Source organism: Haplochromis burtoni, unplaced genomic scaffold (assembly GCF_018398535.1).
Source record: "Haplochromis burtoni strain Fernald_Lab_line unplaced genomic scaffold, NCSU_Asbu1 Contig_505, whole genome shotgun sequence".
Classification (NCBI taxonomy): Eukaryota; Metazoa; Chordata; class Actinopteri; order Cichliformes; family Cichlidae; genus Haplochromis; species Haplochromis burtoni.
In genome coordinates this window covers 144,197-156,370 of record NW_024582866.1, presented here as the reverse complement: position 1 = coordinate 156,370, position 12,174 = coordinate 144,197, and the positions used below count along the sequence as shown (strand labels likewise).

The window sequence follows — 12,174 nt, the reverse complement described above, 5'->3', positions numbered from 1 at the left end:
TTGTTTGGCTTTTTTTAGTGTTTTATTTGTTCCTGAGTAAATCGGTTTGGCTGAGATTAAAGTTATAGTTTTTACACAGCTGAATAAACGTCAAGCAGACAGCTGATTATCAGAAGTGTGAGATGCTGGAGAATATACTCCGGTGTCCTGTTATATTTTAGATAGAAGGAGTTTATTAAACTTCACCGAAACAATCTGCAAATGTCATTAACATTTAATAAACTATCATCTTGTCTTTATTTTTAGTTAAACACTTAAAGCTGTAAGCTAATGATAGTTATATAAGAGCAGATGCTGCTGGTGCAATAAACTGTACTTTTTACGTCCAATGGATGATGATCTGATTAGTCGACTATCAAAATAATCGTTTGTGGCAGCCCTAGTTGCTACTAAAGGATCTGTTTTGGTATCAACTGACATGTTACTGATAGAAATAACTGATTAAACGTGATGATTTGCAGTTTTGTCTTGTCTCTCACCCTTTGAAGTCCTGCAGATCCACTGTGTCTCCCAGCAGCTGCAGGAACTCTGTGAAAGCCGGCGTTTCCTCGTTGTTCCTGAACAGCTCCTCCTCAGACACCTGAGGGACAGGTGACATGTCAGCTACGACCGATACACTCATCACAGAAGGTGAACTACTCTCAGATGTGAAGTGCTTATTAATGATGCCAAAGAACAAAAGACGGACTACACTGAGATTATTATTTTAAAAATAATGTTGGCTAATGTGTTTTTCATAGTTTGAAAACATTTGCTGAAACAGGTTTTACAGCAGACGAAGTGCTGATATAATCAGCAGGATCAATAACATCAACCAGGCCGTACCAGTGACCCAGCACTCCAAAACAAAATACTGGAACACAATACAAATTCTTTCACAAGGCAACGCTAAGAATGAGCGAACATCTTTATGAGCTTCCTGGGTTGGTCTGCAGTGTCCTCTGGAGTGCTTACAGCTTATATATATTTGGTCATACCATGTAAAATCACCCAGGACCTCTAAATCAGCTCATTTCGTCCATACGATAGTTGCAGCGTATTTAGTAAAACCCGTGGAAAACAGTAACAGCTAATGGAGTGCACTGATCACTAACATCAACAAACCTACGTGCTTCAGTTAGAAATCAGTCCACTAGTGGGAATAAAGAAGGAAGATGGAAACAAAAACACCGAGTGGACACAAAGCGTGAGCAGGTGGTGAGGTACCTGACCAAATCTCTGGTAAATGACTCCAAACTTGTAGGTGTTGTTCACCTCATGCTCATCATAGTTCACTATTAGCTGAGATGCCTGCAGACAAAGACAGACGTGCATCATCTCCTCTGACACGGAACAGAAACCCAGGTGTGCTGACGGTGTGGGAGCCTACCTTTGGGTACAGGACGGGACTGAACCGTATACCTGCCGCTTCGTCGCACAGCAGCTTCGCAATGACAAACATAGAGGTTACAGTTAGAACAACGCTGAGCCTTCAAAAGTCTCAGCCTCTACCAAAGTGGGTGAGTTCAACCATAGAGGACATCATGGACCCACTTGGGCTCGAACTCGGTACAGCATGTAAAGCAGCTGTGATGACCGCTACACTATGGAACCAGTCTGAGATGCTGGTGCTTACCTTGGCCAGCTCTGGTACACTTGGGATGTCCGGCAGCTCTGCCAGAGATAATCTGTGGTAGACGCTTTTCACCCGAGATCTAATGAAACAGGAGAGACGCACCAGAAACCAAAACTTAACTCCAAGAATAAGTAACTAAATACTAGTTCTGTCCTCACACTGACTCATTGACAGTTTGTGACACAGACTTGTGTGAACACAGGCACTCGAAACCACAAAACACAAATATTTGCTCACAAGAAAACGTGAGGAGGAGCAGTCCGATCCACAGCTGGAATAATCTCTCAGGCTCAACCGAGTCACACCTGGACACCAGGTAGCGATAAAGGTTTGACCCACGTGTGGATCACATCTGCAGTTTTCTTTGGACCATAATCGGCCTTGACCGAGGGAGATGACTCAAGTCTTGCTCCCTCTACTCAGCCAGAGCTCCACCACATCTGGGCCAGATGTCAGGTGTATCGTAATATCTGGGTAACACCTGGCCTACCGAACACCTGCCATGAGCCGACTCAAGTAGGGCGAGATATTTGTAGTAGCTTACATGAGCCATCAGTGGCAAAAGACCAGATCCTGACATGTTTATGAGCCCCACCCTATCACCTGCCTCCTGTGTGACCTTAATGACCCAAAGAGCTTCCTTTGACTCGAGCACTTTAGATCTTAGAGAGCAGTCCTGAAGACTCAAGAGGAGAGGTGGCTGACTTTGTGAAGGGTGCATTAACAAAGAACTATTTCAACATGAAATCTTAATTAAATTGAACTCGAGGTGGTTGGCCATCGGTCCCAGCTGCCTGCTCATACAGACTTCAGTCGGCTGCTGTTCTTCTTCGGGTAGTGTGGTCAATTTATAGAAGATCTGCTCCACACGGGATCTGACTCATCTGAGAGCAGCAGCCTCGTAGGTGGACTGAGTCAAACTCTGGTTTTAGAACCTGATTATTTTAGCTCACACTGAGCTCATTTGGGCTTTTATCAGCTCATGTTCATCATCAGAGAGCTTAAACTCAGAGGACAGAGCTGTTTGGGGTAAACACACCGGTCATGGCCTCCATGATGATCTCTGTTCCCTTTTCATTTTGTCTGTGTGAGATTATTTCCTGTTTAATTTTGAAGGTTCCTTTCATTTGTTCTTTTCCCATCCACCATGGACTCAAACATTGATTGTGAAGGCTGGCTCTTGGCGAAGGCGGTCGTACTTTTCTCCTCTCCTCCTCTCCCTTATCTTCCCTGCTTAGCCTCTATGTCCTTGTCTTGTCTCGTTTGTATTACTTTCCCTGGAACACTCTCACAGTCTGTTTCTAAAACCTAAAGAGAATTATGGATTTGATCAACTGGTCTCTGAACGCTATTGACACCCTTTTCTCAACGAGAAGTCTGGGCTCGGGTGAGCCTGAGTGCTGAAGATATCTACCTATGAACCATGATAACAGGGTTCTGGCTGATCGGAGCTGGCTTGGCCCTGACTTATCGGAGAATTAAGAAAGCGGAACCGGCTGTTCAAATCCCCACAAGGCTGCCCGCTGGGATTGAAACGATGGGACGAGGTGCGGCTTCTCAACATGGGCTCACTGAGTGCAGCATGGTTAAGAGCTTGGAGAAGCTTACGGCTGCTGTGAACACTCAGAATAAGACCTCTGAGCGTACATTGGATCACATCTTGGAGCAGCTCACTGTGATCGTGAGTTCTCAGAATCGGCTCTTTGAGCACAAGACTGACAACATCACGGAGCACAAGTTTGATAACATCATGGAGAAGCTCGCGGCTCTCCAACGGGAGATTGAGAGACCAGTGTTGGACTGTTAGAACTGCTTTGAAATTCTCATGAGCTGTTCGCACTAAAGTAAAAACCACCATCATAATGCGGCTATCCCTTCGGCACCAGCTGTGGGCTCAAGGCTGGAGCTGAACAACAACTCCCTGATAACGACTGTTTAGTCTGTTCTTCCCATTCCATGCAAGCCCACCTGGGTTGGCTGGAAGACTGTTTACTTAGCCTGGCAGGGCGAAGGACACTGTCTCAGCTGAACTCTGGACACGCACACACACATACACTGATAAGCACTCATCCCTCCTCCCTTTCCAAACGCCTTCGATGTTTGTTCCCTCCTGGAGGACACGGCGGGTCTGGGCCCAGACCCATTTCACTGCAGGGCAACTTTCATGTGATGAATAAAGTTCTGATTGATTGAACATTAGAAAGAAAGCAGGGTTTCCCATCTTTTCTTTACAGTCTGTAGTCCCTTGCCATGAAAGCCTGTCATGTTACCTGATGATGACGAGGAGGTGCTCGTGCTCCTTCTCCTGCTCGTGTCTCACAGACAGCAGCAGGTTTCCCACGCTGCTCGATGAGCACGAGAAGTTTAAATGCTCCTGACAACAAAAGAGAAGGACGTCAACCAATCAGGTGACAGCAAAGGATGAAGATGGATTTAATCAAACCTCACCCTGCCCAAGAAGTGCTTCCTGTACGCCCGAGCAGCCTCGTTGATCTCCTCCAGATGGTACCCATAATTCCCTGGGGCGGTCTCTTCCTCTTGTCTTCCTTCCTCCTCCACCTCCTCCTTCCCCCTGCTGGCTGCAGAGGGAGGAGGAGCATCAGGATCCTCGATCCAGTAGCCTCCAAACTCAGGTAGGATCACCTGAGGGTACGGCCCCCCCCTCTCCAACACCTGCAACACACATTCAGACAGGTGTGAAACAAAAGCACACACCTCACCCCTCAGCAGGCTTCCTGCAGCCGGCAAATCAGAGGAAAGTGAGAGTTTGAGTCATATGGAGGCGGTCCAGTGGAGAATCTAGTCTCCCCCCCCCCCACCCCCAAGATTGTTAGCTGCTGTCAGTATGAACAAAATTACTATAATAAAACTTTCCTCTCCTCTTATTGGCTGACGCACCCCTGATCTGACTTCCTGTTATGCCTCCTTTTTGAAAAAAACAATTAGCAGTAATGTTCAGCTTTGTGTTTTGAGCTGTGTTAACATCGGTCTCACCTCCTCGATCCTCGGATAAGGAATGTAGTCGTCCTGAAACAGAAAGACGGAGACGTCAAACATGTGTTGGACACACGAGGAATCAAAGCTGTCCTTTCATCACTGACTGACTTTACTTATGTAAATGTGCTGTTTTTATGTTTGAAGTCATGAACATAAAAAATATCCATGAGATGGACTTACAGTGAAAAAGCTTAAACATGAACACAGATGCATGAAGTGGAATGATGCAGACATGCAGGCGACCACAGGAGGGATGACGCTGAGCAGGACGTTTATTCAAAACAATCACTGAGACACAACGAGGAGCTCACAGCCTCAGCGTTCACCGCGGTCGACCACAGCCGCCATCACTGCACCCGGCTAGCTTTTGTTTTGTGCTGCCACTCCAGGAAACAAACCCGAGTGCAGCTAAGATAAACTCGTCAGCGTGTTTGTCACATGGTCCTCCTGTGTGTAACGCAGACGTGATCATCATCACACTGTAGAACCACCACAGCTAGCTGCTAGCATTAGCACTCCGCCCTTATTCCAACATGTGAAAACCACGCTGATCACGTCCATCTTTTATATACAGTCTGTAACAATCACAGTGGTCATTTCCATCTTTTAAGTACAGTTTGTTCTCAGCTGAGTCGGGTGATGAAACTTCGATCAGGCTCTCACACCTGCTGAAGGTTGGACTTCCCCAGGTTATCTTTATGAGCATGAATGAAATGAAGCCGTAAAAGTGAGCGCGGGTGGATATGAGGACAAACAGACAGATGGACAGACGTGCCTTCTGTCTCTGAGGGATTGTCTTCATCTCTGCAGCTTCTGGCACCTGCTGCAGCAGAGACGGGGAGAGAGACGTGATGAAGACTGAACACGTGAAGCTGTAAAACAGCTCACAGAGGTTCAGTCTGATTCATTAAAATAAGAAACAGCTCGCTAATATGGGAGGAAACAGTGTGTTTACATAGAACTACTTTCAGCTGCGGATTAATGCAGATTTGGTGGATTATATGTGCACTGATGGAGCAACATTTCAGCCACTGGTGGATTTTTAGAGCTTTTGTGAGGCTAACAGGATTAATGTGAAGCTTTGATAAAGATGAGCTTTAACCACACAAACATCAGCTGAAGAGTTTTTCTGACTCTGACAAACAAATTTCACAAAATTAAAGAAAAAGTAAACAAACAAAAAAAAAGACAAATTTCTTTACTTCACAAAAAATATGTTAAAAATTAATTTCTGTTATTTAATAATTAGCAATGGTGTGTTAATGTTTTACATATCAGGACATAATAAAAATCTTTTTGATTATTTATTCAACCAAAACACAACCAAAGTGAAGAAACACTGAGCTGTTGGGTAAACAGGAGCGTGATCGACTCAGAGGTTTGTAGCTCTGCAGCATTCAGATGTGTTAACACAACGACACCTTTCACCTGAGGTCCCAACAGCTCCACCTCTATAGGCCTCAGTTAGCAGGTCAAAGGTCAAAGTTTGCAAAGCTACAGCTGATCAAAGACTTCTGGAACAAAGCGAGACCAAAGAGTTTGTTCAAAATCAAAAAACTAACACATGCAGCGGTGATGAACCAAAGTGTTCAGAGTCAGGCTGTGGACGTCTGTCCCACAGCTGGACCAAACTGGGTCATCAGCAGGTCACAGATCCACACACAGCCATGCAGCTCTCTGTGCATGCACAGCTCTCTGTGCATGCACAGCTCTCTGTGCATGCACAGCTCTCTGTGCATGCACAGCTCGCTCTCTGTGCATGCACAGCTCGCTCTCTGTGCATGCACAGCTCGCTCTCTGTGCATGCACAGCTCGCTCTCTGTGCATGGCTGAATGAAACCTCAACGAGCTGAAGCAACGCTGTGAAGGCGAGTGGCCCACAGATCCTCCACAGTGGGAGACACACAGAAACCCTCGCTGCTGAAGGATTTATTGTGTTTAATAAATAAAGAGAGTGTTACGTGTTGCTGTTGTCTAGTTCAGAATCTGCTGATTCTCCGGTTGTTTTTACTTAAACCCTGCCGCTGTTTGTCATCAGTCACCGGGTTACTTATCTGAGGAAACAAGCAGGAAAAATCCAACTTATTTCCCTGTTCAGGGCTACGATGATGATGTGCGATGAGACGTAGAGGTGCAGGTGTAACAGGAGCACATCCAGAGAGAACAAGAAGCATAAAACAGGATAAAACATATAAAAGAAAGAAAGAAGGGGAAATAACACGCCTTAGATGTGTCGCGTGTCCAGAGATATTACAAAGATCCAAAGTGACGGATGAAACGCCGCAGCGTCGTTGTGTCATGTTTGTACCTGATTTAAAGGCTGAAACCTGGTTTTGTTCTGCTGGAAGCTAAATGAATATTGCATGAAGCCTGTTGTTTGTCGGAGAAGCTGCTCCGGATAAGGAGAGAATTCATTTTGAAGAAAAGTCTTAAAAAACACGCACGCACACACACACACGCACACACGCACTCACACACACTCACACACAGCACACACACACACGCACACACGACACGCACACACGCGCACACACACAACACGACACACACCACACACACACACACAACACACACGCACACACACGCACACACACAGACACACAACACACACACACACACACACACACACACACACACACACACACACACACACACACACACACACACACGCACACACGCACACACAACACACACACCCACACACACACACACACACACACACACACACGCACCACACACACACACACACACACACACACACACACACACACACACACACACACACACACACACTCTTACCTCCATCTTGTCCATCATGTCAAAGAAATGAGCCGACTGCAGACACACAAACGGGGTCAAAGCTGTTTATTTGTGTCTGTTGGATCATTTACGGTTAAAAGTTCATTTCTGAGGATTTTTCTGGTTTATTTGAACCTGCTGAGGTTCCTGTTCAGCTCCATGTGGCCTGAATGACCTAACAGTTCATAAGTTTGTGGAAATGTTGGCTCTGTACACCCCACAGTGGATCCATCCAGGTGTGACTGGCCTTCAGCTTTAATTTGAAGCATTTAATTAAAGTGTTGCATTGACGGTTGAAGGCAGGCAGGTAAAACATCATCAGAGTGCTGAACTTGTTGCTGTTCACTGAAATTCCTCATATGACCTCCAAAGAGGGTAAAGAGATTAGCTCTTATCTGTCAGCACTCTTCCTGAGGGCTGTGTGTAACACTCCCACAGATGTGTCAGATCCATGCTGATGGAAAACAGCTTCACCCGTCTGACCAGGTCAGGAAGACTCAGGTCAGACAGAAGGTGCAAACCTCTGGTTACACTCAGGAACATCTGCACAGGTCTGAAAGATGAAACCAGGATGAAGCTGGAGCAGACTGATGAGGAGAAAAGATCCCATCATCTGTCTGTCGAGCCTGTACGGCTGCAGAGGGCTGGTGTTCCTGGGTGAAGCGGGCTGTAGCCTCTGCTCCGTCACACGGAGCGTCACAGCGCAGATGGAGGCTGAGAAGCTTCTCAGGAGTTTCTCACCATAAAGAAAAGAGCTGATCTCAGGTCAGCAGCTTTTCTGTGATTAAAGTGAGGCCCACCAACCCTCCAGCACAGCAGCTCTCACTGCCATCTTTAGACCTTTCGCTGCTCATCTCCACCCACTCCACCCTGCCTGCTCTGCCTTCTCTTTGGATGGCTGACCTCATCCACCTTCACTGTGGTGGTGCACAGAGGCAACATTACAAGGACCTGCTGTTGTGGTGAGACGGTGACTCCGTCTGAATAAAAGTTGTTAAAAACATAAATAAACAAAAACAATGTTTCTGATTCCTGCAGCTCATTGAAACTGAAAGCGATGTGAAAGCAAAGTTCATGAAATGTGCAGATGAAAATAAATGGCTTGTTACCTTCATGGTGGGGGGTGCGGTGCGGGGCGGAGAGGGGGGGGCGTCAGCCACAGGAACATTGGAGATGGCGAGGAGCTCCTGTTTGCTGAAACACAGGAAGAAGCACGAGTGAGCCGACCCGGCGGCGCCATCGTCAGAGCACGCCAGCGTCACAATAAAGTTTCTATTCAAGACAAACGGAGCTGTGATTGGTCCAGCAGCCACACCACCCAACAGGTGAGAGGAAAGGTGAGAAATGTGTTCGCTGTTAGGAAAACCTTCAAGCTGCATCGCGGCAGCAGAAGGCTGAGCGGTAACTCCTTTGCTCTCACCCAAAAGGCTTCTTCAGCTCTAAAAGTCTTAAGCCATCAGTGGGAGCAGGTCACCATGTGATCACTGGTCACACGGGTCACAGTGTGGGTGGGCTTAAATCACCTGGAATGACCTCAGGGCTTCGTTATTTATATTTATTACTTATAGTTAAAAGTCACTGATGCTCCTGTTTGGTGTCCAGCAGCCTCACCTGTGATCAGTGCTCGCGCTGTGACTGGTGACCTGCTGACCTGTGGACGCTCTCTGGGGTCACCGTTGGTTTACGTAACAAAAACTGTGGTGACGGGGAGCAGTGGGTCAAAAACGCTGAAACGAGTGGCTGGCCCACAGATCAGCAGGAAAGTCCTTACAGAGGTCAAAGGTCAGAGGACCATGTTGTGTTTTTGCAGCCACAGATGGCGCCACCTGGTGATAGAACGCAAACCTCAGGGATTGTTTTTCAAAACAAGAGTGTAAACTCTTTCAGAAACTAATGTAAAATGCTTTTACTTTGAAAAGATTCTACAGGAATTATGCCGAGCTCTGATTGGTGCCGAGGTCGATGTGTGAGGAAACGTTTTCATTTTCATTTCAGCTGCATTTATTGTTTCACTGTTTGTAAACAGAACAGACGTTTTCCATATTTCTGCACACGCAGCTGCTCGTCTACACAGCCAATCATCACAGCCGTCACCTGTGACTGTGCCGCGCTTATAGGGCGGAGCCTCTGCACAGGTGATCACAGCACAGGTGCGTCATCTATGATGTGACGCGTTACACAAAACACACCTGGACACATTAACATCCACACCCTGGACATGGACACACACACATGCACACACACACACACACACACACACACACACAACACACAGCACACACACACAGACACACACACAGACACACACACACACAGACACACACACACACACACACACACAGACACACACACACACAACACACACACACACACAACACACACACACACACACACAAACACACACACACACACAGACACGACACACACAGCACACACACACAGACACACACACACACACACACACACACACACACACACAGACACACACACACACACACACACACACAGACCACACACACAGACACACACACACAGAGGCGTGTGTGTGTGTGTGTGTGTCTGTGTGTGTGCTGTACTTCATCATTACCATCATCTGTCACAGAGCAGGAGTGTTGAGTGCAAACACAGAGCAGCCTCCACGCTGTATTCAGCTGCACCACCCGACCAGGACACCATCAGTTTTCTTCACCTTCAGGCAACGCTGCTTATCTGCTCGCCGTGGTTGCCATGGTTGCATCAGGTGCCCCCATGAAGACCAGCTTGACTTGGTTTAAGCTTTTTGGGGTGCTGCCATCATAGTGCATGCTGGGATTGTTGATCTAAACACAGAGCCTGATGACTCGTCATGTGACGGCATGTGAATCTCGCTGAGTCACCTTCAGTCATCTGGACGCTCCGATGACTCATATGAGTTTAAATATCGCCGAGCTCGACTTGAATGTTGATCTGCTCTAATACTCAGGCTCGCAGTACTACTGGGAGATCAATAACCACTAACTGAGACCTTTGACTTAAACAACAGCTCAGGTTTAAATGCTGATACACAAACAGCTGCAGTTCCTCTAACGTCCAGCAGAGGCTCCAGCAGAGGCTCCGGCAGCCCCGTCGTTTGCAGCCTGACATACAAACTGGTTCCTGCAGATCGTTTCCACCTTCCACCTGTTTAAATCGTATTAGGACATAAAGTTTGCATGATTAGGGGCGTGGCCTCTCTGCCTGGCAGGTGGACGGTGACACAGGTGGCTATAGTTGCTTGCTGTTTGCTAGCTTCACCTGACCTGGATCTCTGGGCTGTTTGTGCTACTGGAGCTTTTTTAGTTTCATCATGTGACCAGTAATATGGCCGCTGGGAGGTTACTGTACTAACAGACCCTCCCCGATGCTAAAAGCAAGGCTTCCAGAGCCGGCGGGTGACATCATGGTGAGAGTTTATGCCTCGGAGGTGCTGTTGACTTCCTGCTGAGCCTGTGATCCCCGCTGTGGGGGCTGGATTCAATATTAGACCCACTGTGGGTTTTGCTCCGAGGTGTGGGGACGTCTACTTCCTGGCCTCCGTCCCAGCCCTGTAATAAAACACCAGTGTTTGTGGGTCCTTCTCTCTGCGGCGTCCTGCAGGTATTTCTGGCTCTGAGCTGTGTTTGATCAGCAGGTTGAGTCACCGTGTTTGTTGTTGTCGTGGTGACAGATGGCCGCCGCCCCACTGAGCCGGTTGGAGGACTGTCTGCCTTTCACCTCACAGATCAGAGTGGGATAGCAAACAGTTTGATTTGGTGTGAGATAAATGTAATTATTGAGGAAGGACTTTTGCTTCTGTGTTCTGTGTGCAGAACATCAGAGAGCTGCTGTCTGTCGGCCCGGCCCAGAGCCGCAGACGGGCCTGTCGTGTGACACGAAACCAAGCATCAAACCTCCGAGAGGCTGAAGGAGCCGCAGTCTGCTGTGGGTGAATTATCAGAGCACGAAACATCACAACCAGGTAAAGCTGAGAGCTGCTGACAGGCCTCAGCTGGTCACAGTGCAGCGGTGCTGCAGCCTCAACACCAGATTAAGGAGTTTGTTGTTGTGCTTGTAAGAAAAAAGTGCCCAGAGCACGAGGTATGATCCGAATGTCCGCAGGATGGCAGGACACCTGAACGCAGCTGAGGCACAATCCAAGCGTTTTAACGTAGGAGGCAAAAAACAAAACTACAAAAAACTGGAAAAAGATGGAAACCAGCTGGCTGATCCATCACACGACATCGAGGACGATCAATACAGGCAGCGAGTGAAACAGGAAGCTGTGGGGGCGACCCAGCTGGTCACAGACCCGGAAACAGCACCACAGAAGAACCACAGCGCTACGTGAAATATGTCCACGTTCACACAGTACTGATCTGCCGCTGTCAGAGACGTCGTCCTCCATTTTTACTGACAGCGGCGAGGAAGAGGAGCGCCTTTTTAAAGGTCGCCCACATCAGCCGACGCTCAAACCAACTGCTGATCAGTCATCTCTGCTTCAAGAAAACGTCGCTCCTCCTCCCGTCCTCCTGTCCTGCTCCTCATCCTCTTTGGTCTTTTATGACCCCAAACTGATTTCAGCAAGTTGATGTTTTCCCTAAAAAGGAGAAAAAACTGGAGCCGCCTCATGTGTGTGTGTGTGTGTGTGTGAGTGTGACTGTGTGTCTGTGTGTGTGTGACTGTGTGTGTGTGTGTGTGTGTGTGTGTGTGTGTGTGTGTGTGTGTGTGTGTGTGTGTGTGTGTGTGTGTGTGTGTGTGTGTGTGTG

General features: G+C 47.6%; 1 protein-coding gene across 7 annotated transcripts in view; it reads right to left on the bottom strand.

Moving 5' to 3' along the window:
- Positions 1 to 12,174, bottom strand: part of LOC102295354 (rap1 GTPase-activating protein 2) — a 33,590-nt gene that overhangs the window by 7,823 nt on the left and 13,593 nt on the right. For 5 of the 7 annotated variants that reach the window (XM_042213968.1, XM_042213971.1, XM_042213970.1 and 2 more), the window contains 10 exons: positions 8,521 to 8,605; positions 7,412 to 7,447; positions 5,388 to 5,435; positions 4,610 to 4,642; positions 4,064 to 4,288; positions 3,886 to 3,989; positions 1,616 to 1,694; positions 1,370 to 1,423; positions 1,207 to 1,290; positions 480 to 580 (listed from right to left, as the gene is read on the bottom strand). In XM_042213968.1, the coding sequence (XP_042069902.1) occupies positions 480 to 580; positions 1,207 to 1,290; positions 1,370 to 1,423; positions 1,616 to 1,694; positions 3,886 to 3,989; positions 4,064 to 4,288; positions 4,610 to 4,642; positions 5,388 to 5,435; positions 7,412 to 7,447; positions 8,521 to 8,605 (849 nt within the window). The remainder of the gene's footprint in view (positions 1 to 479; positions 581 to 1,206; positions 1,291 to 1,369; positions 1,424 to 1,615; positions 1,695 to 3,885; positions 3,990 to 4,063; positions 4,289 to 4,609; positions 4,643 to 5,387; positions 5,436 to 7,411; positions 7,448 to 8,520; positions 8,606 to 12,174) is intronic. The other 2 variants (XM_042213969.1, XM_042213972.1) reach the window with 2 other exon arrangements.